The 26,351-nt window shown below is 39.1% G+C and overlaps 1 protein-coding gene across 3 annotated transcripts in view; it reads right to left on the bottom strand.

Moving 5' to 3' along the window:
• Positions 1–17,735: 17,735 nt before the first annotated feature.
• Positions 17,736–26,351, bottom strand: part of LOC126345672 (calphotin-like) — a 75,383-nt gene continuing 66,767 nt past the window's right edge. For all 3 annotated transcript variants that reach the window (XM_050002122.1, XM_050002120.1, XM_050002121.1), the window contains one exon: positions 17,736–21,194. In XM_050002122.1, coding sequence (XP_049858079.1) covers positions 18,595–21,194 — 2,600 coding nt within the window. In that variant the 3' untranslated portion in view covers positions 17,736–18,594. The remainder of the gene's footprint in view (positions 21,195–26,351) is intronic.

Here is a 26,351-nt window from a genome sequence, read left to right as displayed (position 1 = left end):
CCTGTGACACCAGGAGCCAGAAAATGTTGGCCCATCCAAGCCATGTACTTCACCAATGGCTCAATCTTCCTGTCAAACACTTGGAATGGTGGAGGTGCTGACCAGAAACCTTTCCCCAGAGAATCGATATAAGTCAGGTGGTTGCAGAATTCCATTTTTGACATGGTGATGGCAACCATTTTCTAGACCATTGCATGTGTGGTCTGCTACAAGTTCTTGAGCAACAGCAGTAGCTACTTGGATAGTAACATCCAATATGTCAGACATGTTGGAGCAAAAAGTAGATAAAAGTGAAGGAGGCACTCAGAAAAAAAATAAAACATTGTTTACCTAGGGCATAATACATGCATGAAAAACACAGACAAAATCTCATTGCCACTTTATATGTCCTGCACCAGTTTAGATGCAATGCGAACACAGCCCAGGAAAACAGTGCAGAACAAGTTTATCAGTAAGCATATAAATGAAAGCTCCTTCCTGGTGTAACTTATTTGCATGACCTGTTTGTGTGATGGTAAGCAACAGCAAGTAAAACTCATAAAAAAAATGAAATTGATTTCTGACTACAAGGTAATTGAGCTCTTTTCTGACATGCTACAACCACAAATTGTGTGTTCAAAACAAGCGTTTATGAGAGATGATGCTTTATGCTCACACAGAAAAAAGGAAAAATTGATGAACATGAATTAAACCAAAAATATCACAGTTGCTAAGTTGTTAAACCATGAGCATAAATGTGGACATCTGCTTAACAACATACTTTGCGGCCATAGTTGTTACTGTTTAATGCTTTTATTATGGGACACACTTCATATTTTCACCACTGTTAAAGTGCTATTTTAGCCTTGATGAGAGAACAGACACATGAAAAAAATGAGTTTACTTGCCAATTGATGTTACAAGCTTATTAGAAGTTGGCTCAGTGAATTTCTGTATACTGTGTAAAATGTAAATTTGAAAAAAAAAAGCCTAGGTGCTATAGTTTCACTTCATGCCCTCTATCACTGCCGCCAATCTCTATGATCCAAGGTGAGTGGTGTGTGTAGTGCAAAGTATGTACCTGAGTGGTGCATGTAGTTGTTGCAACTGCATCATATCAGATTTAATCTTGAAAGTCTTTAAAATGTGCTGTTCCAAAACCATCGTTCTATTTCTGAGTAATACCTCTGTCACAACACACCATCTGCATGAAAAGTATATTTTCAGCATTTCACAAAGTGCTTTCTACCCTACCTGCATTCCTGTCACTGAAGAGCCACTCCCTTCTCCACACATCCAGTAGGTATGCTCATTATACATGTGCTCGTGTGTTGTGGTGGCTGACTTAACAAGTCGCCAGCCAATAAGAGCTCACTAGCCAGAAATGAGCAACTTTTCTTCAGTTATGACTGGGCATATTACACAAAACTCAGTGTTTGATTTTAAAAGGTTGATGATTGTTGTTGCTGAGCACAGTGCATTGCTAATATATACGAAAAGATGAGACTGAGGTATAAGCGGCACAAGCAAAGACCATGGCTGGGCCCATTCATCACATACTGACTCAGCATGCAACACTTTGCATCAACTGTCTTGTTTTTTATAATCACTACAATCTAGCAGTAGTTGTATCATAATTGCATGGCAAATCTGAATGTTGTGTTGGGTAACACCAATCATGGATTGCAACAGCATTTTCTTTCTCATATCTCCCCTCTCCACAATAGCCTTAAGTATCCCCATAATTCTGCCAGCACCTGTGGTGTGAACCATCTGTCTGTTGAGCCACTTATAACTTGTTCAGTCATATCAAATGTCAATAGGAAAAAAATGGGCTGAAGTCATGGGAGATGTCAAGTAAGAACTTAGAATCCAGATAAATCTTTCTTGGAATAAACGTAAAATCTGGGAATTTTTAGCATGGATCTTATCAGTTTTTCACAGGGGCTACAAATTTGTGGTGAAGGATCATGAAAAATGTAAAATCAGAGAATGCAAAATCAAAGTTCCTCTGTATATTGACTGTCTGTTACAGCAATGTTATCTGAAAGACAGATATTCAAGGGAATGGAGAAAGTATACTAGATATGTAACTTCTACATTATGCTTTGAATGTTTTGGACAGCATGTTGGGAGTGATTAGAGAAGATATGATAATTTGTCACAGATATGCACTATTAGTCATTAAAATTGCAACAACAGGAAGGACAGCAAATAACAAACTGTTTTTTGTTGTGCATATACAGTCCAAGAGGAAAAAGACTTGACCAAATTTGTAAATGATTTGTGGAGATACAGAATGTGAAATTTAGTTCCCAGTGCTACCACCTCTGGCAGCAACAATGACTCTAACTGACTGGGAAATAGTGAAATTAGGCTTGGATGACAGGCAAGGGTATCTCATTCCATGCTGCTTCAAATCTATGCCACAGTTCATCTGTCATAGTGGCTGGCCAGTGGTGACATGCCAGTCTCCCAGCAACTTGTGACCACATTTCTTCAGTGGGTGAGACATCTGAACATGCTTGCTAGAGCAGCAGTCGAACACCCTCTGTTTGAGAACATTTTTCCAAACAAGCAACATATAATTTAGTCCTCCCCCCTTCCTTTCTCCTCAGGCTTTAGTTGCCTTTCCTTGGGCTCTTGGTAACCTAATTTGACTGACTTAATTCCTTTGACTCCTTTGGGGGCATGGGGCACCCAGGAGAACTCCCCATCCATGTCTGCCTTTGGCCATTTCCCTCAGTTCCACCCAGGTCTTGCCAAATCTCCTTACTTCCCCATCCACTGTCGTCTTCCACATACTCTAGACCTGCCTTCCTTCCTTGTTGCTTTAGATTTCCATTCCAATGACTTCTTTTCAACTCCTCCATCTGGCTTTCTCAGTGTGTGCCCCAACCATCTCCACACCCTATAATGCATCCATTATTATATAGGTGTGAGGTTTGTTTTTCTGCCAAGATCCTCATTACTTATATTTCCCAGTCACCAGATATTTGTTATGCACTGGAGACACTTATTACAAAGCTATGCAGTTGTGGTGTTATCTCTTTACCTACTTTATAACTTCCACTTTAGTGCAATAAAACTGAATGACAAGTGCACTAACAAACAATCAGAGATTGAAAATATTTTGAATAATCATTTTTTAAATGTTGTGGAGAAAATAGGATCTAGATCTTCACTAGAAGAGGCAAGGCTATTAATAGAAGAGGCCATACCTGCGCAGTTTGAAACAACTGTAATTCCACCAACCTCTCCCTCTGAAATCAGTAAAATAATAAACTCACTGAAAAGTAAAAGCTCTTACGGAATTGATGGCATTTCCAGCAAAGTACTTAAAGCTTGTTCCCCACAGATAAGTAGGATTCTCAGCCATGTATGTAATAGCTCTTTGGAGCAGGGTGTTTTCCCTGATAGACTGAAATATGCCATTGTAAAACCATTGCATAAAAAGGGGGATACGTCGGATGTCAACAACTACCACCCAATCTCTCTTCTGACAGCTCTATCAAAAATTTTTGAGAAAGTAATGTATTCAAGAGTAGCCTCCCATATTTGTAAAAATAAAGTACTAACAAAATGTCAGTTTGGTTTTCAGAAAGGCTTTTCAACAGAAAATGCTATATATGCTTTCACTGATCAAATATTAAATGCTCTGAATAACCGGACATCACCCATTGGTATTTTTTGTGATCTCTCAAAGGCCTTTGATTGTGTAAATCATGGAATTCTTTTAGATAAGCTAAATCATTATGGTTTGAGTGGGGCAGTGCACAAATGGTTTAATTCATACTTAACTGGAAGAATGCAGAAAGTTGAAATAAGTGGTTCATGTAATGTTAAAACAACAGCTGATTCCTCAAACTGGGGTGCTATCAAGCACGGGGTCCCACAGGGTTCGGTCTTAGGTCCTTTACTGTTCTTGATATACATTAATGACTTACCATTCCACATTGATGAAGATGCAAAGTTAGTTCTTTTTGCTGATGATACAAGTATAGTAATAACATCCAAAAACCAAGAACTAAGTGATGTAATTGTAAATGATGTTTTTCACAAAATTATTAAGTGGTTCTCAGCAAATGGACTCTCTTTAAATTTTGATAAAACACAGTATATACAGTTCCGTACAGTAAATGGCACAACTCCAGTAATAAATATAGAATTTGAACAGAAGTCTGTAGCTAAGGCAGAATTTTCAAAATTTTTAGCTGTGTCCATTGATGAGAGGTTAAACTGGAAGCAACACATTGATGGTCTGCTGAAACGTCTGAGTTCAGCTACGTATGCTATTAGGGTTATTGCAAATTTTGGTGATAAGAATCTCAGTAAATTAGCTTACTATGCCTACTTTCATTCACTGCTTTCGTATGGCATCATATTCTGGGGTAATTCATCGTTGAGTAGAAAAGTGTTCATTGCACAAAAACGTGTAATCAGAATAATTGCTGGAGCCCACCCACGGTCATCCTGCAGACATCTATTTAAGGATCTAGGGATCCTCACAGTAACCTCACAGTATATATATTCCCTTATGAAATTTGTTGATAATAATCCAACCCAATTCAAAAGTAATAGCAGTGTGCATACCTATAACACCAGGAGAAAGGATGATCTTCACTATGCTGGGTTAAATCTGACTTTGGCACAGAAAGGGGTAAATTATGCTGCCACAAAAGTCTTTGGGCACCTACCAAACAGCATCAAAAGCCTGACAGATAGCCAACTAACATTTAAAAATAAATTAAAAGAATTTCTAGATGACAACTCCTTCTACTCATTGGCTGAATTTTTAGATATAAACTAAGTATAAAAAAAAAACCTTAATCATTAGTGTCATGCAATATTTTGTGTAATGTAATTTCTTGTACAGACATCTTTTATTAACCGGACACATTCCACATCATTACGAAGTGTCGTATTCATGATCTATGGAACAAGTATTAATCTAATCTAATCTAATCTAATCTAATCTATAGAAAGACAGCCTTCACATTTGAATTAAAAATATGAATTTTAGTTTTGCGTTTTACGTTTCTGTTTCTCCATACTGGATACAGTTGTATGAAGGCAGCATTTGCCTTCTTTATACAATTATTCACATCTTCTCTGGCTCCACCGTCTTCTGTGACCACAAAATCCAGATACAAGAGTCAATTGAATATCCCCACTTGCTACTCCCCTACAGCTAGTGGCACTTCCATGTTCCCAGAATTTATTCTCATTTCCTTTGTTTTATCTAGTTTTATCTTGAGCCCAGCAACCTTTGCTTCTTTTTTCAGTGAGTTTAATTTTGCTTTCATGTTTGTCAGCCTTTGAGCTAATAAAATGATGTTGCCTGCAAAATCCAAATCCTCCAGATGTTCGAAGACCTCCACAGGATTCCTCATCTCCTGCCACTGTGACTCTTCTCATAAGTGAGTCAAGAACAAGTAGGAAGAGCATTGGTGTCAAAATACAACCCTGCTGTAGTCTAGCTGTTACCTCTGATGGATCTGTGAGATTTCTGTCATGGAGCACACATTTGTGGCCATCATACAGATTTTTAATAAAGTTTAGGACATTTTGTGGTGTACCATACTTCTGCAACACCTGTCATGGTACTTTGTGTTTCGCAGACTCAAAGGCCTTTTCAAAATCAATGAATGCCAGGTACGTAGTAGCCTGGAATTCTTTGCTTTTCTCTAATATGATGTTAAGAGAATGACTAAGATCAACACAACTGTTTTGGGCCAAAAAACCAGCCTGTTCTTATGCACTTGATTTTCAGCTGAATCTTTAATTCTATTTAAAATAACTCTGGTGAGGACCTTATTGGCCACTGACAGCGGTGTAATACCATATCAGTTGTTGCAATCCATCAAATTTCCTTTTTTTGGGAGCTTTTCCACAAATACACTTTTCAATTCCTTTGGGTATTTCTGTTTGAGCCAAATATGCTTCAGCATGGGGTGAAGCACTTTAATGGTACTTTTGGTATTGGCTTTTAACAGTTCTGGTGCTGTGTTGTCTAGGAATTGAGCCTTTGAATTTTTTAGACAGTAATCATTTTTTTGTATGTAAATATACATTAAGTTTACCAATTTATGTCCCATTTGGATAATACTTTTGTGGTGCATCTTATTTTTTTGCCTTAAAGTATATTTAAAGACACTGACAGCCCTAGTCAGAAACCTAACATTCATCTCCTTCTGCAACTACAATAAATCACTCTTCTTACTCATGAATGCATCACATACCTTGAATATTCTTCAAATGTGATACGTGTTTTTGCTTTTTGTCTCAAATTTATACAGAGTCATAGGAATGTTTCCTGTTTGGACACACTTCGTCACTATGTATCAATAATTAACTATAAAAATACCTCAAAATGTTGCAAATTATGTAACATGAAACTTGACTGCAAACACAAAAGATGTATTATACTTAAAGAGTTAATTTAATATTCACATGAAGGACAGACCAAGTTCAAAAAGTAGCAGTATTATTTCAAGTGAAAGTGTTCCAACTATAGCTCATGTAATTTCAAATCTTTCTTATTCCTCAACTTTAAATATTGACATTGGGCTGCAGTTTCAACTATTCATATTAATATTGGGCAATGAAGAATTATTGTAGCATACTGTATGGAAAACATTTGTTTTAAGGGTGTAGCTGCACGTGTCTTTAAAAGTGTAAAGTTTTTATTAATAAGGTGTTTTTCCTAATTATTACTCACTATTTCCTCCCATAATTTAACCCTAGCCTCATCTTTACAATTGAAACTTTACCTTTAAATTGCAACAATAAGAGCTTTGGAAGCAAACTGAGCTGTCTTCATATGCAGCTACTGAGACTCAGCCTTTGGATTCAGTTATAATTGATAGCCAGACTAATAAAGTGTTTTTTGGTCCTATTTTGAACTATTAAAGCAGTACCATTTAGTTTCTTTGTGCTTGGGCTGAAAGTTAGGTATCTAGTCCAATGATTTTGTAAATATTTGTTCTATCTGTTTGTATACACTGCAAATGTAGAACTGTGAAAATACGCAAAAAGTTCTCACTCTCCTACAGAAATTCACACATATGAGAGTGTGACTCACCAGAAGCAGTATTATACTACAAAAAATAATAGTAGAAGTAATCTGGATGAATGGAAATGTTGTCAGAAGTATTCAAAAACTTTTTATTCAGTTAGCAAATTTCTCATACTCAGGCAGTAGCACCAGGATAAACAAGCTGTGTATTTTGGTGAGCTCCAGAAAATGTGAATTCATAGATGAGCCACCATGTTCCATTTCTTGTTTATGTTCTTACAGGGTGTTTCAAAAACGACCGGTATATTTGAAACGGCAATAAAAACTAAACGAGCAGCGATAGAAATACACCGTTTGTTGCAATATGCTTGGGACAACAGTACATTTTCAGGTGGACAAACTTTCGAAATTACAGTAGTTACAATTTTCAACAACAGATGGCACTGCAAGTGATGTGAAAGATATAGAAGACAACACAGTCTGTGGGTGCGCCATTCTGTATGTCGTCTTTCTGTTGTAAGCATGTGCTGTTCACAGCGTGCAAGTGTGCTGTGGACAGCATGGTTTATTCCTTAGAACAGAGGATTTTTCTGGTGTTGGAATTCCACCGTCTAGAACACAGTGTTGTTGCAACAAGACGAAGTTTTCAACGGAGGTTTAATGTAACCAAAGGACTGAAAAGCGATACAATAAAGGATCTGTTTGAAAAATTTCAACAGACTGGGAACATGACGGATGAACGTGCTGGAAAGGTAGGGCGACCGCGTACGGCAACCACAGAGGGCAATGCGCAGCTAGTGCAGCAGGTGATCCAACAGCGGCCTCGGGTTTCCGTTTGCCGTGTTGCAGCTGCGGTCCAAATGACGCCAACGTCCATGTATCGTCTCATGTGCCAGAGTTTACACCTCTATCCATACAAAATTCAAACGCGGCAACCCCTCAGCGCCACTACCATTTCTGCATGAGAGACATTCGCTAACGATATAGTGCACAGGATTGATGACGGCAATATGCATATGGGCAGCATTTGGTTTACTGACGAAGCTTATTTTTACCTGGACGGCTTCGTCAATAAACAGAACTGGCGCATATGGAGAACCAAAAAGCCCCATGTTGCAGTCCCATTGTCCCTGCATCCTCAAAAAGTACTGGTCTGGGCCGCCATTTCTTCCAAAGGAATCATTGGCCCATTTTTCAGATAGCATCATGCTATCTGGACATTCTTCGTGAATTTGTGGTGGTACAAACTGCCTTAGACGACACTGCGAACACCTCGTGGTTTATGCAAGATGGTGCCCGGCCACATCGCACGGCCGACGTCTTTAATTTCCTGAATGAATATTTTGATGATCGTGTGATTGCTTTGGGCTATCCGAAACATACAGGAGGTGGCGTGGATTGGCCTCCCTATTCGCCAGACATGAACCCCTGTGACTTCTTTCTGTGGGGACACTTGAAAGACCAGGTGTACCGCCAGAATCCAGAAACAATTGAACAGCTGAAGCAGTACATCTCATCTGCATGTGAAGCCATTCCGCCAGAAACGTTGTCAAAGGTTTTGGGTAATTTCATTCATAGACTACGCCATATTATTGCTACGCATGGTGGATATGTGGAAAATATTGTACTATAGAGTTTCCCAGACCGCAGCACCATTTGTTGTTGACAATTGTAACTACTGTAATTTCGAAAGTTTGTCTGCCTGAAAATGTACTGTTGTCCCAAGCATATTGCAACAAACGGTGTATTTCTATCGCTGCTCATTTAGTTTGTATTTCCGTTTCAAATATACCAGTCATTTTTGAAACACCCTGTATATACCGTTCACTCAACAGCTCCACTATATATGTGGTGACTGGTTCACCTTATTCTTTTCACTGAAAGTTTCCCCAATTATTAAATTTAGAAATATCCTTCTGAAAGTAATAGTTTTGCCGTTGATCACTAACATACTTTCATGATGCATTAAATATCTCCTAAATTTTTCATATTTTCCATTTTGCCACTAAACAGTTGTTATGTGCTGGCTCAGTGCAACCAAGCGTGATTTGTTTTTATATTGAAGCTAGATATTAATACATTCTTGCATTATTCTTTAGAACACAATTTTAAATGCATTCTAGTTAACTTTAACTGTTATTTCATTTTTTAATGATTTCAAGTTTAAGTTATTTTAACAAAATTCGTGCTTCATTTGTTTGTGCATGAGGACTACAGTAGCTACAATATTGAGCAGTTAGTGTGTCCTTGTGCTGTTTAGTATATCCATCCCCAACATATATACATCCAATGGTGAGCCAGAATACTATACCATTCCCCATCATGAGACTGAATGCCACCTGGCGGTCATTCATTTCTGTATCCGGTCAGCATTTTAAAAAAAAAATAAAAATAAAAAAATAAAAAATAATAATAATGCTGTGATGAATCTGTCTTTTCCTTTGTAAACATCTTGTATTGTGCATGGGTTGTCCAGGAGGGGGCATACAGGTAGGTGGCTTGGATCTACTTCAGCCCTGCAGTCGCAAGAGGTGTCTACACTCGCTGGATGGGTTCCCCATTTCTTCAGGTTGGTCTTGCATTGGGGGATGCCCGCTCTTAGACGGTTGAGGGACCTCCACACAGGGTATTGTAGGCTTACCCAGGAGCTAGTTCTTATTTTGGTGATTCATCTTCCATGTTGCAAGACGAATTGCCTGCAAGGCAACTGTTGCAGGATTTAAGGTGGGATCTTGCTGCCTGATGACCATACAGATGATGTTGGCAGTCATTCTCCTGCTTTGTTCTCTTGTTGTCTGCAGCAATGGCCCTCCAGTTATTGGGTGAGGCTATTCCAACAATTGGATACAATTTCTGCACTGGTGTTGGCTTCAATCATCCTGAGATGATGCTTGCAGTATCGTTGACTGCAATATAAACTTGCTTAGCATGAGCTGAAGCATTCCACGCAGGACCAGCATACTCAGTGGCTGATACACAAGGTGCAAGTGCAGAATTCCTTAAGAGGTGCAGGTTGGCTCCCCAGCTGCTGCCAATCAGCTTCTTAAATATTCCATTGCAAGCAGTGACTTTCTGTTTCACATTTAAACATTACTGCCTGTATGTTAGAGTCCTGTCCAGTGTGACACCTAGATAGACTGGTGTTGGGCAATGTTTCGGTTGCTCTCCTTGCCATGTGATGTCCAGCTTTTGCTGTGCTTCCCTGTTTCATAATTTGAAGGCACTCACTTGAGTTTTACTGGGTTTGGGCTTCAGGTGGTTGGCATCATACATAGTACTTGGAGAGTTCATCCATAGCTAGAGACAGTTTCCCTCTACTTGTATAAAGGTTGGCCCCTGAACAGCTACCGCTGTGTCATCAACACAGATCAAGAGCCTAGTACTTGGTGGTATTGGCTGATCATTTGTGTAGGTATTGTACAGTGCTAGAGCAAGCACACTGCCTTGGGGGAGACCATTATTCTGCATTCACCATCCACTCCTCTTACCCTGTAAATAAACTTGGAATCTTGTGTTCTGAAGGAAGGTCCTAATAAGTGATGTTAGCTGGTAGCCCTTAGTAAGGTCATACACTTTCTTTAACTGTGTCCTATGATTCATGGTGTTGTATGCAGCTGTTAGATCAACAAAAGTGACTTCATTAATCTCACCACACTCAAAACTGTCCTCGACGTGCTGGGTTAGATTCAAGATCTGACTACAGCATGATCTGCCAGCCCAAAAGCCTGCTTGTTGTGGGATAAACTTCGCTTCAAGGGTGGCACTGGTAAAGTGCCAGCTGTTCTAATATCTTGAACATGTGGCATAAAAGGAAGAGAGGTCAAAATTTTTTTGGATCACTTGGTTCCTTCCCAGGCACAAGTATTGCAATGACTCTTCCACATTCTGGGGATGTGTAGCCTGGTGACGTACATGTTTGTTAGGGTTAGTAGCCATTCCATTGTTTTACAGCCAAAGTTCTTTATCTGTTCAACTCTAAGATCATCAACACTTGCAGCCTTATGCATCTTTAGACTGCAGATGACAGCTTTGAGTTCAGCCATGGAGAAGGGATCCCTAAGAAAATAAAGCTCTGTTTCTGGGTTGTGCCAGAGAGCTTCTGGGGTGTCTTTCCTTTTATTTTGCCATTCCACACTGGGTTGCCACTTTATCAGGAGTCACACTCAGGTTTTTAAGCAGTTTCCAGGCTTGTCTACTGTTCAGCTTCATGTCGAGGTTCTCTACCAGGTTACTCCACTTGGCCTTAAGAGTTGCTGAAATGGTATTGCAGCAATATTCCACCAACTTGAATTGTTTCTTCTGCAGATTGATCCTCTTCATAGAGAGTTTGGTATCCTTCTAACAACAGTTTGTCGTCACTGGACACGCCTGGAACATACTGAGTTTTGCATCCTCTCGCAATAGATTTGCTCGAAACTTGGACACCTGAAGGTTTCATACAATTCAGGTTGAGGTGGAATGTTTATCACTTTTGAATCAAACTTGTCACTGAACTTCTGCCATTCAGCTTTCTTGAAGTTAAACCTCCTCTTGAATGGTACCTCTTCAGGTGCTACTACAGGATTCACAGTGCATATGATAGGTCTCTGTTGGGTATGGGAGATGGGCTCTCCTACAGTCTTCATACATCATACAGCTACCTTTGAAGAAACAAAGATGTTGTCTGGGTTGTAACCTCTTTTCCACCTGCCACTGTTAAAAGAAGGTGGGAGCTTCAGCTCATGGATCAGATGTAGGCAGTGAGCCTCAGCCCATGTTTCTAGACTCGTTCCATTTGTGTTGGTATCTGGGTATCCCCATGATGTCCTTCTGCAATTGAAATCACTTATGGCGAAGTTCACGCCCTGATCATTGAAGTTGGCTGATGTTTTAATGATGAAATTGGCATTGGGTGGTTTGTAGACCAATGTTACACAGAAGAATGGAGTTCACACTATGAGGAGCTCGATGATGTTGTCTTCAGTCCGTGAGGCTGACGTGATATTCTCTTTAGGTCTGGTAAAGATGGCACTGTCATATTTGTTATGTGTCCTTTCCAGTATTAATTCCATACCAGCAATTCTTGGACAGTTTTTTGTACTTCCCCTGTGTGTTTCCTGGACTAATAGAATGTCATGTATATTTTTGACATAAATTTACTACTAAAACTTCTTTCTCTTGCGAAAATCCCTTGATGTTAATGGAAAGAAAAACAAATAGTCTTGAGAAAGACTAGTTGAAATGCAGTCCATTTGAATGGAGACTGGTTGTGAAAGGATCTGCTGTCAGCGCACTTCATAGCATCTGCTTACGTTACCCAGAGTATACCCGACTACTACTCATTTCTTGTCCTTCTCATATTGCAATATTCATGGAGGTTCCTTTCATGTACACCTGGTGGTGTTTCAGGCACATGATGTCACAATTGATTTGGCAGTTGGAAGAAGGAAATAACTCCATAAACCTGTTTGTTGGGAAATTAAAAAAATTAAAAAAAACTGTATAACTTATGCATTTTTCATTGAATGAGAAATTATTTTTTATTGCTCATACAGAACAACATTTCCATCCGTTTGCAGTGTTCAGACAATTTCCAGGTGTTGTACTTTGACTTGTAAAATTAAAAAAAGTTGATGGATTTGTTTCCTTCTTCCAACAGATTGAAAATGTGACTAAAAGTAAAGAATAAGTCAATAATGCCTCTCAAATTTTATTCGAAATTGTAAAAACTTTGACTTGTAAAATTAAAAAAAGTTGATGGATTTGTTTCCTTCTTCCAACTGATTGAAAATGTGACTAAAAGTAAAGAAGTAAGTCAATAATGCCTTTCAAATTTTATTTGAAATTGTAAAAACATAACACTATAGGCTATTGGAAAAATGTATATAGTTAGAATGTGCAGAAAGTTTTAGAGAAAAAAACTTGGATGCAAAAATCACACATCATCATGATCAGCTGGATCTGAGATGGTAGGCCAGGTTGTTAAGTCCTCGTAGAAGTCCTTCTTTTCTGTAGGTATGTAGGTGATTATCGTCTCTACATCTTACATTTTTTTCTCATTTATGGGCATTTTTCCTGTGTATGCTATCTCTGTAGGAGGCCTTATTTAATCCAATAACTTTGGTTTTTGAAGGATAAATCTTGTCTGAACAATGCCATCAAAGAATTCAGAGGCTATTACAGAACCCTTCGAATCAATTGAATATTGATGGTTTGATGTTTAGAAATACAAAAGTTTGGGTGTTTGTCAGTACTTTTCGTTGATTTCTTGAAGAAATTTGGCCACCAATCCTTACAGTTCGTTATTTGGTCTGAAGTCGGCATTTTCAGATAATATCCAGATTATCTCGCTGTTTGTATCAACTCACAGTACTCATCCAGGGAGTATATTTTGTCCATTTTCCTAATTTTACGCTTGATGGTACCAAAGATCCTATCACACTGCAGGAACAAATGTCCATAAATTGGAAAATATTGGTGAATTGTAGCAAAATGGCAAAGTGATACCAAGGCAAGTAGAAACCTGACGACAGTATTATTTCGGTTTTGTCCAATGCAAGCGTTGCTAAAAATGTGAAGTTCTTTAACAGTTGGACTCATGTCCTGAATCTTCAACCAAAATAGGTTACATATCTCCTCAGAATCTCTTTTAACCACACCTTCTGGATATGTGTAGAAATTTGCTCATCCTGTTTTCACATCAAGGATACAGAAAACGTACAACCAAATATAAATTATCTAGAAAATATTTCTTCTCTTCAGGAGGGAAGTAGTCTGTATATTTCAACTTGCAAGTAAACGAAACGTTGGTGTTTGATTTTGCAGGAGGTACTCACATATTGTTGACCAAGAAGATGCTGCCTCTTCTGTACTTAATGTTTATAGCAGTTAACATTACAAACTCCATTTTTCCACTTGTTTCTGAACGATGAAGCCACTTCAGAATCACTCTCAGAAATCGATGGCATTATATAAATATGTTGTAGTACGAAGAAATTAGTGATTAGTAAAAGCTCTACATGAACATGTAATCACATTAACCAGCTGTTTGAAAACTAACTAGTTAAAAAGATATCCAGCAGATTGAGCAACAACAAACTTGTTCCATGCCCTGCTGCCATGTCTTGGCCACACATGGCAGTAGTTGGAAGACAGAAATAAATCCAGTCTTTGTTTCCTTCTTACAACTTACAGAATATTCAGACCTGGCTTTCAAGGCTTGATGGGTTAATTTTCATTCCTTTCTTGTATTCTATAGTTGTGTGTAGCCTTTCATGACTTGAATTCAGCAAAATCTTGATTTATTATTTTCAGTGTTTATTCCCTTCTTCCAACTACTGATTCAATTAAAGAATATAAGTGGAGCAGAGATGAGTGAAGAATCATTCTAGCAATAACATAAGCCACAACTCAGGAAATCCACTGTCATAACTGACTTTAACAAAGGCCAGACTGTCATGGCCCAAAGTCTGGGGATGAGAATCTCAGAAACAGTGAAGCTGGTTGGCAGTCATGTACTACTGTTGTAAGCATTTATGGAAAGCATTTCAAGGACAGTGAAGCCATGAGTAGGAGACAAGGTGTTGAACGTTCCCTTCTTAGTACAGAATGTGATGGTCAGGGGTTTGCCTGTACTGAATTGCAGAGTAGGTGGCAATATGTGATAGGTCTGATGACAGAGTACAATGCTGGTGAAGGAACAAGTGTTTTAGAGAAGACCATTCAGTGCACATTGTTGAACATGGAGGTCCACAGTAGATGACACACAGGTGTTACCACATTCACCCAATGTTGTCATCAATTTTCACGAGTGCATTGGGTACTGGATCACTGAATTTAGATCACAGATCAATGGAAACATGTTGCCTGGTCAGAATAATCAGGTTGTGTACTACATGAACATTATTGTGGTCCAACTGCAGCCCTTCATGTTTGATGTCTATCCTAACAGTAATGGCATCTTCCAGCAGGATAACTGTCCATATCACAAAGTCAGATTCATGCTACAGTGGTTTGAGAAGCAAGATAATGAACTCAAATTGATGTCTTGGCCACCAGGTTCACCTGATTTGAACTTGAAACACATCTGGGATGCTATCGGGCACAACAAACTATCAGCTCATAGTTCGCACACATTGCGTAACCTATGCATTGACAGCTAGTACCACATACCTATGGATACTTACCAAACACTTGTTGAATCGACACCATACAGAATCAATACTGTATTGCATTCCATGTTATAAGCAGTTAGTCATAATGTTTTTGTCTCATTACAGAGAATTACTATTGTGTGATCCTTTAGCTCATCCATTCATGTATGCATCAATTGCAGCCTCCATGCTTGTCCACACATTTCTGTATGCCTGATGTCTGCTCTAATTATATCTCTGTTTTATTTGCACAACATGTATTTATGAAGAGCAGAATATTCTTAGAATGAATATTAAAGTTATGGTCAAAGAAATTTTGGGCTTGCAGCTGGCTGTTGTTAAATACACTCCAAGATATTTTGGCGGGGCACCTGCCAGTCATCAACAGGTGAGCCAAGAAAGACTGACAAAGATGTCTCCCATTCACAATTTATTAGTGCACTGCATGTATTCTGCAGATGTGTCATGACTGCATTGAAGGACTGACCAAAATACCTTGCAGCAGCATCCTTAGTTGTAGAAATTCATAACTCAGCTGGCCTCGGGTATGTAGCTTGCTGGTGCCATTGGCATATTATGTCATCTTCAATTAGAGGAAACCATGGAGATGATAGGGTTCCATGTGTTATGCAACTGGTAGCTACTATCACTGCTCAGATTTTCTGCCATGCAGGTTTCCATGGATTATTTAATAATGCAGTCCCAAAAGATGTTGTTGTGGCCAAAATTATTCTGTTACTGTACTCTATTGAATGTCTGCTGGAGATACTATGCTCTGGAACAGCAGGCTTGCTTGGCTGTAAAATGCAAGCATAGTATTGATGTTCAGTGCAGCTTTCTTCCTTAGTGCGTGTAGTATGGCCTATAGAAACCGTGCTTCACTGGCAAGATATCCCATAAATTCCAACCTTCTGCTGTATTAAATTGTCCTTCACTGTTCCCAGAAGATCGGTGACCATAGATAATAGGCAGAAAAACTCTTTCACATGAAGCTTATGGAGAACGCTTACTATATTATTCGAAATATTGCCAATAAAGGGAAGAAAAATTAGAGATTTTACAGGAATGCTCTACTCTTTATCCACTTTCTGGTTCTTAGTTTTAACCGATAGTGGCCTTTTAATCTACTGGGCAGAAGATCCATTTCCCTTAATACTGTCTTTAGGTGAGCGAGCTCTTGAGGCATATTATCAGGATCTGGGATTGTGTGAGATCTGTGTGCAAATGTTTTAAGGATACTCATAGGTTGCAACAGGTGATGACAACTCAACAACTGTAAATACAAATAATTTTGACTGGGTTTGTAATAAACTGATTGCACCAGAGAGCCATCATTCTTCCACCTAACTAAAACATCCAGGAAAGGCAGACAACTGTTTTTGTCTATTTCCATAGTGAACCAGATGTTCTTAAGAAAGGAACTAAGGTGATGAAGTAAAACCTCCATTAATTTGCCTTCTCCAGGAGGCCACATTATGAAAGCATTGTCCACACACCTCCAAAATACAATTGGTTTAAGGGCCACTGATTCCAGGGCTCTGTACTTAAAGTTCTCCATAACAAAGTTGGCCACCAGGGGAGACAGAGGGTCACCACAGCATTGCCATCAATCAGCTGAAAATATTCTTGGTTGAACATAAAATAGGTTGAGAAAAGAGCATGCTAAAACAAAGTGCTGGTGGCCTCCTGAAACTTATTACCAATTAGTACCAAAGAATCTACAAGAGGGACCTATGTAAAAACTAATACTATGTCAAAGTTCAAACTGCTTAGATGGAGAGTCCCTAATCTGTTGGTAAAATCAACTGAGTTACTTGTATGATGTGAGCATTTTTCCACCAATGGTCTCAGAAAGGAAGCAATGTGCTTGGCAAAATCATATGTACAAGCACTAGTGTTGCTTACTGTTGGCTGTAAAGGCAGGCCTTTCTTGTGATTTTTAAGAAGGCCATGCAATCTTGGAAGTAAATAACCATATGGTCTTAAACTGTTGATGGTCTCTTGAGGTAATGCAGACGAACTCAAGAGTGCAAAGGTTTTGTGTTCCTCGTGTCATGAGGGTCATAATCAATAATCCTATAGGCAGAATCATTTAGTAAATCATGCATCTTATCATCATACAATTACAAGATAACAGGACATTTTTTCTGAACATACAGTATTCAAATTGAATGTATGAACCAAATAAAATGATACACTACCTTAATTCCACAGCAAAATAACGTTACAATAACAGTTACCTAAAACTTCAGTAGTAGTTATTGCTATACTCAGGAAAGATTTGAAAAAAAAGTTGCATTGTACCTTTCCTAGCATAATAGTATAATATTATGTCTAATGTGTAATCATCAGCTGTCTCACAACATCTTCTTTGATTTAGTATTTGATATTTTGTTGTTCCCCCCACCAGAATTTCACTTGGTTTACTAACAGACAATAATTTATTATTAAATCAGAACAACATTTCATTTATGTTATATTCAACTGGACTACACTATGTAACTGATAGGTTTTTTTTTTTTTTCCCCCAGCAGTGCAGAGAATAAAAGTGTTTAAGATCAGACTAATTATACACTTGGGGTGAGTTTAAAATAATTTTTTAGATGGAAAACACAGAACATCAGTTTTTAATTTCACATTTAAATTACAATATACTGTTACAATTGAAACACATTTTCATACACCAGGAAATAACAAAGAAGGCAGAATTTGTAACATTTATTATGCAGACAGCACTACAAACTGAAACTACAACCCTGTTTTCTCTGTTCAAAGATGAACAGCTTTTTCTTTTATTATTAATGTCTGTTCTTTTATTTTACTTTTATGGCTCTTATACATCACATACTTTGTCCTTTTATGTAATGTTCTGATACACAAAGAAATCTGAATGGAAAATGTAAGGGACTGAATAGCATAAAAGATACACACTGGGGTCCACTCAGTTTGGCACATACATTCAAACTCCAAGGTTTAGTTCAATGTTCACTCATTAAACATATGAAAATTTACAAGGCTATGCACAGACCTGAAAATGCAATTAATCTACATTAATATTCAATTAATACTCATAAAAATTAGTATACAAATTTTGAATGTTGTTTGATAAAGTTGCTACGTTACATAATCTTGTGTTGAAATGGGTGCTAGTTGAACTTTTAATTAGAGTTTTAAAAAATTGAAAATGTAAAATATGTACAGCATAAATTTTAAAAAGCTGTAGCGTTTTGTCCAAAATAAATCATGCACAATGGAAGATTTTTGATCAAGCTGTGCAAAATGCATGTAAGTTGAGCATTACATTTCCTATTAGTTCATCTTATTTTGATTACGAACAAGCAAACTGGCAGACTCATAAAGATACAGTATAAAATATTAAAAAAAAAAAAACTCCAGCCAAATGTTATGCAGCTTAAAAGGAAAAACTCCTGAGTGCAAATAAGCAATGGAAAATGTCTTATTGTGTTACTTTTTAGGTTTTGAAGTAGGTTTTGCAGGTTTAGATTGTGGCTTGCTAGCACCTTCACCAGAAGCTGCAGCCTTTGCTGCTTTTCGTTTTGGAGGCACAGGAGCAGGTGATGCCTGCTCTGAGGAAGCTGTAGATGCAGGTGGAGCTGCTTCTGCTACAGCTGATTCCTTCACTGGAACTGCCGGACTTTTCTCAGCAGGTACTTGAGGCTTGGGAGTTGCCACCTTAGCAGAAGCTGCTTCCTTTCCAGCTGTCTGATCTTTCTCAGATGTCTTAGCTGGTGCTATCTTACCCACATCAGGGGATTGTGGAACCAAGCCTGCAGTAGGAGATGAGGGAGGTGAAACAGTCTTTGAAGATGAATCCTGCTGTGTTGTTTCTTTTGTAGCAGATTCCTTTGCTATCTTTTTAACAACCTTAGTTTTTGGTTTCGTGACTGAGGGTGCTGCTTCAGCTTCTGGTGATACAGATTCAGTTGCAGGTGCAGCAGCTGGTTTGGCTGGTGTTGGCGTTGTCACGTCACCAGCTTTAACAGGTGCAGTTTCAGACTTTGTAGGGGCGTCTGGTGCCTTAGGCTTTGTCTGCTTTGCCTGTTTTGAGGTGGTTTTGGCAGTGGATTTTTCATGTGCAGCTTGACTGTCTGTGCCTTGTTCAGTGTCTTTCACTTTCTTAGTTGTCTTGCTGTCTGTTTCTGCTGTCTGAGCTGTCTGAGTTGTAGGTAGCTTTTCTAAATTACCTGAGTCTTTCTCTTGTTTCGTTGTTGTCTGCTGTTTTCCAGATTTCTTTTCACTTTTCTCAGGTGATTCTTCAGCTTTAGCTCCCTTTAATTCTGGAGTAGTGGTAGCACTAATGGCAGTAGTAGTAGTGGTAGTAGTAGTAGTAGCAGCAGCAGCAGTATCAGGTTTTGGAATCTGCTGCTCTGTCACAGGAGAGACCACAGGGGCTGCTGATGGGGGTTGCACTGCAGATGGCGATTCTGGAGCTGGCATTGGAATAGGAGGTTTTGGTGGCTCTGGCGTTTTTGGTGGTGCTTTCTGTTTTGTTTTTGGCACAGATACCAGAGCAGTGGACATTGGTCTCGTCAGAGTATCAATGGGAGAAGGTGGAGGAGATGCCAGAGGGGGCAATTCAGCTGGTTTTCCTGCTGCTGCAGTTGGAGCAGAAATTGGTAATGGTGTAGAGGGCGTTGTTGTGGTTGGTGGAATTGGTGGTGATGGAATGTGTGCACCTACAATTGGTTCTGTAGGAACTGATGTTGGCACAGCTCCTGCTGCTGGAGGTGATGTTACTGGGGAAGGCTGTGTCGGAGTTGGTGTCACTGGAGTTTGTGGACTTACAGCTACTGGGACAGCTGGTGCTGGGGCAGACTTTGTTGTCTCCGTTTGAGGGACTGCAGGAACTGATGACTTTTCAGTAAGTTTGGGTACTTCTGTAGGGACTGCTGCTTCAGGGACTGCTTCAGGCACTGGTGCTGAGGGTTTTTGAGTTATGACTTGCTCTGTTGGAGTTGGAGTTTTTGGAACAGGTGAAGTTGTAGGTTGTGTTCCAGCTGTAGGGGCTGCTCCAACCACTGGTTCTGGAAGTTTCTCAGTCATAACTTGTTCGAGCGGAGTTGGAGCTGTCGGAACAGGTGAAGCTGGAGGTTGTGTTCCAGCTGTAGGGGCTGCTCCAAGCAACGGTGCTGGAGGTTTTTGAGCCATGACTTGCTGTGGTGGAGCTGGAGCTGTAGGAACAGGTGGAGTCAGAGGTGGCATTGCAACTGCAGGGGTTGCTTCAACCGCTGGCATTGGAGGTTGCTTGGTCATGACTTGCTCTGGTGGAGTTGGAGCTGGAGCTGTTGGCATGGGTGAAGCTCCAGGTGGTGTAGAAGAAAGTATTTTATCTTGAGGTGGTGCACCACTCACAGATGCTGGAAGAGGGGCAACTGGGGGACCTGTTGGAGGTGGAACAGGTGGTGGAGCAGTTTGTGGCTGAGTGATAGTTGGCTGAAGTTCTGTAGGATGCACAGTGGGCTCTACTGTTGCAGGAACAAACTGGCTTTCTTGTGTGGCACTTACTTCAGCTGGTGGCTTTTCTGCCAATGGCTGTGCTGGAGTTGGCAATGTAGTTTGCTTTGTCTCTGAAGGAAGGAGTTCTGGGCCCACTGGTTCTGCAGTCGAAGCTGTAGGAGATGTTGGTGTAAGAAGGGACAATTCCTCGACCTGCTGCACTGGTGCAAGATCAGGTTGGGGGGCCATTGCCACAGAAGGTGATTTTGCTGGTGGTGTTGTCAAAGGTTCCTTTGTGGAAAGATCTTTATTGTCAGGGGCTATCACTGCCTGAAGAACAGGTGCTGCTGGAGGGGGGGTAGCTTCTGCTACAGAAGGCACTGTAGGAATAGCAGGAGTTGGTGATCCTGGAACTGCAGGAACAGTGGCACCAAGGGGAGAGCCAGCAGCCATTTCTGCACTTAGTGAAAACTGAGCTGATGGTGCTTGAGCACTAGTCACAGCTGCTGTTGGAGTGATTGTGGAAGTTTTGCTCAGTGCCTCAGGAGCCACAGGGGGACCATGTTGTTCTTGTTGTGCTGGTTGTACAACTTCCTGGTGTTCTTCTTCTGCAAAAAAAAAGAATAATATTATGCTTGGTGATTAAAAAAATACTTTTACATACATAAGAAAGAGTTGGATTTAGCATCTCATCAGTGATAAAGTAATTGGAGGTACAGGATAAACTCAGATTGAAAAAAGACAGAGGAAGAATTCATTTTCAGAGAAATCATTCCAACATCCACCTTAATTGGTTTAGTGCAACCACAAAAAACCTAAAGCTGCTTTTGAATACTCAATGATTTTTATTTTGTGATTTCATATCAAAAGAAGTATGGGTGAAAGTAAAAAAAAATGAAAAATTAAAACAAAAGAATTAATGGTAAATATTTTACGATAATATCAAAATTAATTCTTTCTTTCTTTTCCCTTTCCCTTGTTTCATTTATCTATGGGGTCAGCATTATTATACATCATTTTTGAGAATGTTAGTGGCGTTTGATGGCTGGATGCCCTTTCTAATACCACCACTCCCTTAGGGACGGAATCTGTGTAATCCATCTGTTTATGTCTAGTGCAGATCTCATGTTCAAGTCTGATACTGTTTTCTGAGTGTTTCTGTACTGTGTGTCTGATGTGAGACATGAATACCAGCATGCTGTTTATGTAGTTGGCTGTGGGAAACCACTTACAGTCCACATCCTGGTCGGCTAGGTCCACAACCTCAATTGTTAATCCCCAAGACAGATCAATCTGGGGCTGGTTCACCTACCCAGGTTACAGAAGCATGTGCTATCCAGGTGGATTCAGTATAGAAATTGGTGTTTCAGTTTATTTCATGTGTTATGCCAAAAAACATTATCTCTAAAACCAAAATATTGTTAATATGTCCCATAACATTGTTGTGCAGGCTAATAGTATTAATTTTTCTCCTTTGGAAAAGTATACCTTTTTAGCTCCTGATCTGTGGCTTTAACCTTCTTATTAATGTTTGCAAGTTTTTTGGACAAAGTATGTCCTAACAGTTTCTGGTAATTAAAATAACCAAGTTGAAACAATGAAGGCATTTCTTTTACACTTAAAAATTAATTATTTATATATTCAAAATAATTTTTTGGCACATTTCATATTAAAATTATATATGCAGTCACATCACATGGAGTCTGAGTCTCTGTCTTCAGATTACAGAACAACAGCAACCATATTTCTTTGCTTTTTATATCATAGTCAAATAGAAAAAGAAAGAAGTAAATGATGTTAACCAACTCTTTTGGATATAATTAGAATGTATTTTTATCTGTGCAGCTGATGCAAAATTAAATCTTAAAAATTCTAGATAATTCTCTTCTTATTGACAATCACTTTAATCTTTAGATGTTTTATTGCAATAATCATATTTACAAAGAATAATTGTAATGTGGAATTGATACTGTAGCAGAGCACTTATTGAAGGAAACAGCAAAAACATTAATTATTGGCAAACAAGGAGCAGTTACAATTTTTTTTTTCATAGGTTCAGATAATGGCTGTGGTAATTTATTTCACAGTGAAATTTTTGTTGCCTTTAAACCTGTGTAACAAATGCAACTTAACCTGACCTCATTCTCCAATGTAATGGTTGTTATCATATTGTTTGCAATAAATATCTTTCATTGAAAAATATTTATTAACAAGGTGTTGAACTGTATCAAAGGAAAATTCTATAGAGAAAATTAATAAATATAGGATAGAACTGCTGGCCATAAAAAAACAGGCAATGAAGCAAGAAAAAATTAGCCTGCTGGCATTTTCAGTGATTTTACCAAGGTCTTTAATTACATAGATCGAAAAATTCCACAATGGAAACTAGAAAGTTATACTATTAATTGCATTCCCCTTCTATGTTTAACAACATAAGTAATGGGTCTCCCAAAGGACACTGAAGGATTATTCAAAAACTTTGATATTTGCCAGTGATACAAATTTGCTGATAAAGGACATTAACACATCCATGGTAGACATAAGCAGAAAAATGGAGTAGGTTTGTGGGAACTTGACTAATAACACCGCTGCCATTAGGCAAAAATAACTTTATGGGTCCAGGCAGCAGCGTCTTCTGTTCTCTGACATTGACTGTGACAGTCACATTTATGTAAGCTGTTATACATGGTAATAAATCACTATTCACACCAACTGTACGTGTACAGATTATGTTCTTTTCCCACTGCCATAGCGAGGAACTACAGGTTTATCATTGGTTTGCAGCACACAGCTTAACACTTAATCATACGGAAGCTTATATTATGTAATTTCAAACAAATAAAATTCACCTTCAGGTACCAGAACTAGAGATTAATGGACAAGGACTAAATGAAACATCATGTTTGGAATTCCTAGGTATCCAGATGGATAAAAAACCGAGAAGTTAATTGAAAAGCTTAGTTCAGTCTCTTTTAGAAATCTCTTTTCTTTGTGTTGACCTGCAGATGGAACTGGTAGCATACTTTCACTCAGTACTGTCCCACTGCATAATCATCTGGGTCAAAACTGCTATGGTGAAGAAGTATTTGTTCTACAAATATATGCAGTAAGAATTTTATGAGAAAGTACTAAAAGGACATCTTGTAGAAGCCTCTTCCAAGGCCTTGAGACTGTTACACTCTTATGGCATTGTATTTAGTTCACAAAGGTATTTGTTGTTAATAATAAAGATTGAATTTAGGATCAACTACGAAATAAAAATAATTTTCATCTAGGTTATGGAACCCTGTATTGCATTCAGAATAGTTTTATATTCTGGTGCAAGGTCTTTAACAGGTTCCAATGGACATCATGCAGGCAACTGGGAATCTCCTAACATTGAAAATCAAGTAAAAGGGTACCTTATTAGCCTTTTATTGTATAATTTATCAGAGTATTTTGACTCAGGAATCTAAATACTGGCTAACACTAATGTTCACAATATACAGATTTCTAACTTTTCCAGCATATACATGATCAATAGAAAATAACTGATAGAAACATCACCTGAATGGCATCAGAGGCAGAACAATGGCTGGTGTCAGAAGTTCTCAGAGCAATGTGGAAGCCGAGAAAATGGTCCAGACATTCAAACAGCAATAGGTCAGGCAATGGAGGTTGATGGCAGGGTGGTAGGGGGGCACCCTCAGATGCCACTCAGACCTTTCTCCTCAGCGTGTATCATATCAAACCAGTTAACAGAAGGAGATTGACCAAGGTGTTGTATGGGTGGCAACCCAGAACTCCTCTGTCTGCTGCTCTCAGACCCAAACACATACTACTCCATTCACATCACCTGTTTCCGATTAGATCGACTCCTATATGTATGTAGTTTCAGGATAGTGGTCCCATGGGCTCTTGCCATGATGGAGTTCATTAATGGCCACCTGGTGTGGCTACCTGAGATGATGTCCATTGATGCCACTATCTCTGCCTCCATCAGTTCAACTAGAGCTTCTTTCACAAAAACTGGATCAAGAACCACCACCCTGGGTCCTGCTTGGTCTTTGAACATTGTCACTGTTAATCGCCAACCAGATGACTGTTTCGTACTGCCCTCCATCCTCTAATCTCTTCCAAGATTTGGCAATACAGGGCAAGTGTCACATATAAGACCAGATTGTTGCCACCCATGACCATGTAATTAAAACTGAGGATGCAATTAATGCCACCAGTGCTGTCCTGCCAGACTCCACCCTCTTGCTAACTCAGACAACACTGGAAGGGTCATTTTTTGTCCCTATGCGTTGAACTGGAGGAGGGTGTTTTAAAGCAAGTAGTATAAATATTCAGTTTCCAAAGATGTTGATACAACTAGGAGTGATAACTCACCAGAGGTAAGTGCAATGAAAGGCAGCCACATGTAATTCCATGCTCCATCTCCTTGGAATATCCACTGACAACCAAGTATGGATAAATAATCAGCACCAAAACTAACATTTAACTTGTTTGGTTGCCACATCAGTGCTGCCTTGATTCTGCAAACAAACTCTCTTTGGATTATTTGTATATTTGTGGTGCTTACTTGTCTTTTCTGTTGACTGGATTTTAGATGTTACTTCAATGTTGTTACATGGACTTGTACACTGCTGCTCACTATCAGAGTATTCAGTGTGTTCTTGTGATGTCATTCTGTATAATTTTAAAGAATCAATAAATAGCAGCTTAGCACTGACAGAACAATTCTGCAGTGTAGGGCTACAGTTTATTACATCTAAAATAAACTGAAGCCTTTGAGAGCCCAAATTATGCACAGAGGCCACCTTATAAGGCATTAGGTTAATCATTTGGTCGCCACAATAGACTGAGTCACTGACCAGCCCTCCAAGGGTGCCTAACAGTACTATCGACCACGGTGAGGGAGAGGACAGTGGTGAATGGAGACTCGGTCGGTCGGTCGGTCGGTCGGTTGTCATAGCTCGTGACCTGTGCACCTTGTATGCTAAATGCTGAATATGTATATTTTCATTTGTTGATGTTAACTTAACTGTAAATAATAAGTCATTAACAAACACCTGTTGACATTCATAACAATCTAAATGCATCCAAAGCATTATTTTGTCCTTTTAAATTCTGTGTCCTCTTGTAATATCACACTTAACATTTTGGTCCTTCCAGGCTGGACTGAGGTGGGTTCAATGAAGTAATGTGCAGAGGCAGCCATCCATTGGTGAAATGGCAATGGCAAGTTTCAGCAAAGCAGTTGGAGACACAGCCAGCAGCATCAACATATCACTGGTCTGGCCATTCCACTACCTGAATTCCCACTTATTGTAACTGCTGCTTCTGCTGTTACTTGCCACCTCTAACTTTTCAAGCTGGATGGAGTTTTAAAAAAGAAACTGATTACTACACACTTGGCTGTGAAAGCAAGCCTCACATAGTTGTTAAAGTTTGCAAACAAATTCGACATAACAGGCAAAATGGACACTTTGGATAGTATTGTCATGATAGAATTGTCAAAGATCATGGAGAAGTATGAGGATGTGCAGTCACAGGTTTAATTGTTTGAAGATGTAGAAGAACATGCTGATGATAGAAATATCTTTGAAAATATGGTTTTCGAGGTTTCGAAAAAGATAGGAGCAATCCAGATGAATCGTGCCAATGCAGCTGACGGTTTCATCAGATGCTGGATCAGCATCAAGTGCATCAAAATGTAGTTTCAAGCTGCCCACCACAAAACTGCCATCATTTAACAATGATGTAATGCAGTTCAGGCAGTT

This window comes from Schistocerca gregaria, chromosome 1 (assembly GCF_023897955.1).
Source record: "Schistocerca gregaria isolate iqSchGreg1 chromosome 1, iqSchGreg1.2, whole genome shotgun sequence".
In the NCBI taxonomy this organism is placed as follows: domain Eukaryota; kingdom Metazoa; phylum Arthropoda; class Insecta; order Orthoptera; family Acrididae; genus Schistocerca; species Schistocerca gregaria.
This window is presented reverse-complemented; position numbering and strand designations above follow the sequence as displayed.